Below are 6,155 nucleotides of genomic sequence, written 5' to 3' on the forward strand. Positions count from 1 at the left end.
CCCCCCTGCCCCCTTCCCCGATCTTCCCTCCCCCTCCCCGCTTTTTTTTCCGAAGACACCATGTCGAGCAAGGCCGAGACCCTGCTCCGGGTAAAGCAGCTGCGCGCCGAGGCGGACGCCCTTGAGCAGTCGATCCAGACGATCACTCCCCTGGCCGCGATTGGCAAGCACTTCGATGAGAGCCCCGCCACTCCCCTGCTGTCCACCGACCTGGCCGCGCAGCTGGAGCAGCAGGAGCAGCTCATGCTCAACGAGCTGAAGTCCTACGCCTCCCGTGATGTACCTTGCCCTCGGTCGCATGCCCCTGCGCGCCCTCTCCCCTCCCCCCTGCTTCCGGCCCTTTCTGACATATTCCCCCCTGTGCCTCCCCCCGCGACCCGCGACCCGCGACCCGCGACCCGCAGATGATCAAGCTCACCCCCCGGACGGAGGTCCTGCCGGCGCTGTCGACCGAGGGCGAGCAGATCCTGGCCGCCGGGTTCACCCCCGACCTGGACATCCTCCGCCAGGTGGTGCAGGAGGGCAGCTACGACCTGCCGAAGCCCAACCCCGTGGCCGGGCAGCTGCTCAAGAAGAAGGTGGTCGAGCTGCAGGCCGGGAAGCTGATGCTCCCCGGCCGCGAGGCGGCCGAGCCTGTGCGCGAGCTGCTCAAGGCCCAGCTGGCCGGTGACGCGGCGGCCGCGGCCGCCGGCGCTGCTGCCCTGGACGCCGACCTGGCCAAGACCTTCGCCCTGCTGTCCGCCGAGCTGGCCACCCAGCAGGAGTACTTCCAGCATCTGACCGCCATCTCCAAGGGGGACCACTCGGCCGTCAGCAAGGACATGATCGCCGTCTTCACCCGGCGCAAGTGGGCCGCCAACAAGAAGGTCACCGTCCACCTGATCGAGAAGGGCCCGCAGTTTGCCCTTGAGGTCCAGGTCCAGGCCAAGCCCGTCCTCACCAAGAAGGACCTGGACAAGTGCGCGCTCTCTCTCTCTCTCTCTCTCCCCTCCCCTCCCCCTTGCCCTCTCCCTCCTTCGCTGGCTTCCTCCCGGCCCCGTGCAGCATGCCGTCCTGAGCCGGCGCCCTTTTGTGCACGCCCACGCCGCCGCATGCCAATTGACCAGGCGACATATACCCCCCTCCGATGAAATGACGCCAGCTACATTGCCGGGCAAATGGCCCCCTCCCGCTCGCTGAACATCGACTATGTCCGCGGCCGTGTTCCGCAAACCGGCCATCTGCACCCGCTGCTCAAGGTCCGCGAGGAGTACCGCAAGATCTTCCTCAACATGGGGTACGTACGCCATGTCTACCAGGGGGGGGGGGGGGGGAGGGCGGGGGCCGGAACCCTCCTTCGCCTCCCCTCCCGCCCACACGCGGAGACACCCGCACACACCCACACACACACACACACACACACACACACACACACACACACACACACCCGCCCACTGCCACTGACCCAATGGCCCCCCGCTCGCAGCTTCACCGAGATGAAGACCAACAACTTCGTCGAGTCCTCCTTCTGGAACTTCGACACCCTCTTCCAGCCGCAGCACCACCCGGCGCGCGACGCCCATGACACCTTCTTCGTCCGGAGCCCGGCCAAGGCTGCCCTGCCCACTTCGGCCGAGGGCCCCTGCTATGTGGAGGCCGTCAAGAAGGTCCACTCCGAGGGTGACTTCGGCTCCATCGGCCACCGGACCCCGTGGAAGGAGGACGAGGCCCAGAAGAACATCCTCCGCACCCACACCACGGCCGCCTCTGCTCGCGCCCTGAAGGAGCTGGCCGACCAGGTACGCGGTGGCCACCATGCCCGCATCAGTCCAGCCCTCCTCCCCGCCCGCCGCCCCCCTGGCTGACCTCGCTCATGTCGACCGTTGCCGCCGCCGCCGCCGCCGCCGCCGCCGCCCCTCGCGTCGCACCATGGCCCGGGGGGCGTCCCTTCAGGGTGAGTTCCGCCCCGTCAAGTACTTCTCCATCGACCGCGTCTTCCGCAATGAGACCCTGGACCATACCCATCTGGCGGAGTTCCACCAGATCGAGGGCCTCATCGCCGACCGGAACCTCTCGCTGGCCCACCTGCTCAGCACGCTGAAGGAGTTCTTCCGCGCTCTCGGCATGAAGGACCTCCGCTTCAAGCCGGCCTACAACCCCTACACCGAGCCCTCGATGGAGGTGTTCGCCTTCCACCCCGGCCTGAAGAAGTGGATTGAGGTCGGCAACTCCGGTGTCTTCCGCCCGGAGATGCTTCGTCCCATGGGCCTGCCGGAGGATGTGTCTGTCATTGCCTGGGGCCTGTCGCTCGAGCGCCCGACCATGATTCTCTACGGCATCGACAACATCCGTGACCTGTGCGGACACACCATCGACCTGAAGCTGGTCAAGACCAACCCCTTCTGCCGTCTGAAGCCCTCGGACGAGGAGGCGGAGGAGACCTCGACCGCCGCCGCCGCCGCTGCTGCTGCCTCGCAGTAGATGAGTGCCCTTTCTCTGCCCCGCCTCCTCTCTCGCCCTCCCCCCCCCCCCTCTGCGGGGGGGGGGGACCGGGGGAGACGCGCCAGGACCAAGTGCGGGGCGGGGAGGGACGCCTCCCCCCCTCTTGTGTCTCTCCCACCCACCCATTCGCCCACACATACACACACTTATATATATATATATCCCTATGTGCATATATGCCTACACATGTCACCTCCCCCCTCCCCCTTTTTCAGGGACTCCTGGCGTGCCCGCGTGTGTACGTGCGGGCGGGTGGGTGTGAACAGGTGGAGGGGGCGCGCCTCCCCTCCATGCTCAGAGGGAGGAATGTCCCACACATGCGCGCACACATACGCGCACACGCGGCCATGCTCAAGGCCGGCTGCTGTCAAGAATACCAAAAAACAAACCCGGTGCCAAGACGCCCCCCACCCCGAAGACATCCAAATCCAGACCCCCCGGCGAGTGGGTGGCGTGTGGGACGTAGAGGGGGGTATATTGCGCGTGCCAACTCGCTCGGGCGCGGGCTTCCACACGGCCGGCGCGGGGGAGAAAAGAGGTGATGCACCCACTGGGGAGTCTAAACATGCGCGTGTAGAGAGGGAGGGGGGGGGGGGGGGGAACCCATCGCAACAGCCGGATGGGTGACGAGGAGAGCGACCACCGCGGGCTCGCCTCCGACAGGCGGACCGGGTGCCCGTCAGAAGACCAGTGCCATGATGTCTTCGCATTCGCGCAGCACGCGGGCCATAGGTACCCGGGCCGAGCGCGACAGGCCCCCGGTGCCCTTCTCCAGGTCCGGCAGATCGGCCGCCGCCGCCGCCGGCAGCCGGCCGTCGCCCTCGCAGCACACGTGCACAAGACCCAGGAGGCGCGTGCGCACCGGCGACGCGGGAAACACAAAGGACGCCCGGGGCCGGTCGCCACGAAGGACCCTCTCGCGGATCTGGGCCGAGCTGAGGCCTGGCATCCGAAGAAGGGGAGACACGGAGAAGCAGACGCCGGGCAGCAGGAGGGAAGGCAGCCGACAAGGGAAAGGTCAGCAGACCGAAGGCAAATGACATGCGAGCGAGAGGGAGGAGCAGAGGGAAGGGGCTCGCCGGCTGGCGAGCAGGCGAACACGCACCCTCCCACGCCGGCCGGCTGGTGAGCAGCTCCCACAGGAGGATACCGAAGGCGTAGACATCGGCATCTGGGGCCAGGGTCGAGGGGAGCGGCGCGGTCGGGGTGTTGCGCCAGTGCTAGGGGGGGAGGGGGAAGCAGGGCAACAGGCTGGTGTGAGAGAGCGAGGCACCATGAAAGCACGGGGGAGAGAGAGAGAGAGAGGAGAGAGAAGAGGAAAACAGACGAGAGCGGCGGCTGGCCTTCGCCATGGGCGCACCTCCGGCGCGGCATAGCGCGGCAGGAACCCGGCCACAATGACCTCCAGTGGCTGCTCCACCGCGATGCGGATATCGCTGTCGCCGGACAGGTGCGAGGCCAGGGACCCGGTGCTGGTGGAGCTCCGGAAGGTCCGGCGCACGGCTCCCAAGTCCCCGACCACCGCCCGGTAATACGGCCGGCCAAATTGATCGCAGAACACCTGCTCCGGGGCATTCGGATCGTCATCCATCGAGGCAAAGCCCCCGGAGCCGGAAGTGGCAAAGGAAGAGGCCACGCTGCTGGCCGAGGAGGAGGTGGCGATCGGCGCAAACCCGTCGAAGCTATTGCACCGGCTCCGAGAGGAGGAGGAGTGCCCGCCGCCGCCGGCGCTGGAGCCGCCCTGGCGACTGCCCCCCTCCGGCGAGTGCAACACCGGGAAGAAGGGCGCCGAGAGGTAGATATTGTCGGCGGCCAGGTCCCCATGGGCGAAGCCCGCCGCATGGATGGCCTCCAGCCCGCGGGCGATGTCAAAGGCCAGGATGACCACCTGCTCCAGGCTGAAGGAGGCAATCTGCGATAGATCCAGCCCGCCGGAGCTCGGGACCACGCCCAGCGGATGGACCGGCGCTCCGACATGCGTCAGGCCGCCCCCGATGCTGGCGCTGCCCATGGAAGACAGCGACTCCGAAGCGGACATGGCCCCCTGCAGCTGCTGCGGGTGAAGATGATGGAACAGCCCGGAGGCCCGGTGAAGCCCACGCTCGGCGATCGGCGGCAGGGGAGTCGACAGCGAGGTGACCGTCGGGCTGGGCAGCGAGGAGGTCGAGTGCGAGGAAAGCATGCGCCGAGCTCCCGCCGAGCCGGGCCCCCCGGCCGGGGGGGAGGATGCCCGGATGCCGGGGGCCGTCCCGCCGGCGCCCGGGGAAAGTGGCGGCGCCCCGGCCGTCACCCCGCCCACGGTGGCCGCCGGCCCGGGGCCACTGCTGGAACTGCCCCGCCGACCGGGCGACGGAAGGGGAAGGTGTGCCGCCGCGCCGGGGGCCGCATTGCCGGATCCCCCGGCCGCCGGGCCGAGGATCGGCGTGTACAGCGGCATGGTTTGGCCGGTGATCGCGCGACCCGACCCCCCGGACGCGGTGGGCTCATGGTGCGCGGCCGTGGATGACCCGCCGGCTGCCGGGCCACCCGCCCCGGCACCCGTGGCCGAAGAGCCACCCGGGCTCGCCGGCCCGACCGACTCCAGCTCCGCCAGCAGCTGGTTAATTGACAGCGGCGGCGGGGCGCCACGTCCGACACTCGGCCCGGGCATGCCGGCCGCCAGGCTGGGGAGCGAGCTTTCCGAGCCGCTGACCCCGGCCCGGGGCGCCCCGGCGGCCGCCGACAAGTCCACCAACCGCCCGGCCGGATCGCTGGCGCTCGGCGGGAACAGATAGCTGGCCAAGTCCGTGTGGTATGCCAGCATGACGATGCCGACCTCGAATTCGGTCGAATAGTACCCCACCAGCTTGGAAATGTTGGGCCGCTGATCGAGCGACCACATGGCCGCAATTTCCTGCATATAGATGGCCCGGATTTGGGCCATCTGCTCGGCGGAGTCGGCCCAGGACACCGTGTCGAAGGTGCTGTCCGGCTCGAGGCGCGGGCTGCGGATGACCAACGACGCGTGGGGGAGCCCCAGCGGCTCGGTCGCCTCGCCGGCCGCCAGGGCCGGGTGGATCCACGCACGCTTGACCACCACGGCGCTGGTCTTGAAAAGGGCCCGCATGGCGGGGATGGTTAAGTTGGCCCGATAGACGGCCCCCTGCGACCCGATGGCCAGCGGCCGGCCCAGGGAGAAGGAATCCCGCGGGTCCAGCCGGAGGAAGGCCGGCAAGACCGGGTCCGCCGGGTGGAAGGCATGGTGCGGCCGGTCATTCGGCGATTGGAAGAATGGCAGTGGCCCGGCGGCCAGACTGGTGTCGGAACCGTCGGCCGCGTCCTTGTCCATCGGCTGGACACCCTCAACCGGCGAGAGAGCCTCATCATCGTGGTCATCGGCCGATGAGGCCGACTCGCTGGAGTGCAGCTCCTTCAGTTCGATTCCCGAGTGCATGGCATCCGGCAGCGAGTGCAATGAGGCGTCGCTCATGATGAAGGTGCCCTGCCGGTCCCGGCGGTCCGGCGACATTTGCGCCTCGGCCATGCTGCTAAGGCGGCTGCATGCGTGCGCGCACGGCGCAGGGGAGGGACCAAAGGAAAGGAAAGGGGGAGGGGGGGCACGGAAAAAGGGACATGGAGACGGAGCGGGTCAGATACACCGGGCGCCATAGCCGGCGAAGAGGGCGCAGGGGGGG

General features: G+C 68.6%; 2 protein-coding genes across 3 annotated transcripts in view; one reads left to right on the forward strand and one right to left on the reverse strand.

Moving 5' to 3' along the window:
* Positions 1-2,460, forward strand: H696_04783 (phenylalanyl-tRNA synthetase alpha chain; the record flags this gene model as incomplete). Its single annotated transcript, XM_009498647.1, has 5 exons — positions 1-279; positions 405-958; positions 1,142-1,276; positions 1,466-1,778; positions 1,933-2,460. The coding sequence occupies exons 1-5, from the start codon at positions 61-63 to the stop codon at positions 2,458-2,460; spliced, it is 1,749 nt and encodes a 582-aa protein (XP_009496922.1). The 5' UTR covers positions 1-60.
* Positions 2,461-3,057: 597 nt separating this feature from the next.
* Positions 3,058-6,155, reverse strand: part of H696_04784 — a 3,639-nt gene continuing 541 nt past the window's right edge. Inside the window, exons 2-4 of one of the 2 annotated variants that reach the window (XM_009498648.1) lie at positions 3,842-6,017; positions 3,587-3,701; positions 3,058-3,423 (exon numbers count right to left, since the gene is read on the reverse strand). In XM_009498648.1, coding sequence (XP_009496923.1) covers positions 3,161-3,423; positions 3,587-3,701; positions 3,842-6,017 — 2,554 coding nt within the window. In that variant the 3' untranslated portion in view covers positions 3,058-3,160. Of the gene's footprint in view, positions 3,424-3,586; positions 3,702-3,841; positions 6,108-6,155 lie in introns of those variants that run through there. The other variant, XM_009498649.1, reaches the window with a different exon arrangement.

Source organism: Fonticula alba, assembly GCF_000388065.1.
Source record: "Fonticula alba strain ATCC 38817 unplaced genomic scaffold supercont2.8, whole genome shotgun sequence".
NCBI lineage: Eukaryota > Rotosphaerida > Fonticulaceae > Fonticula > Fonticula alba.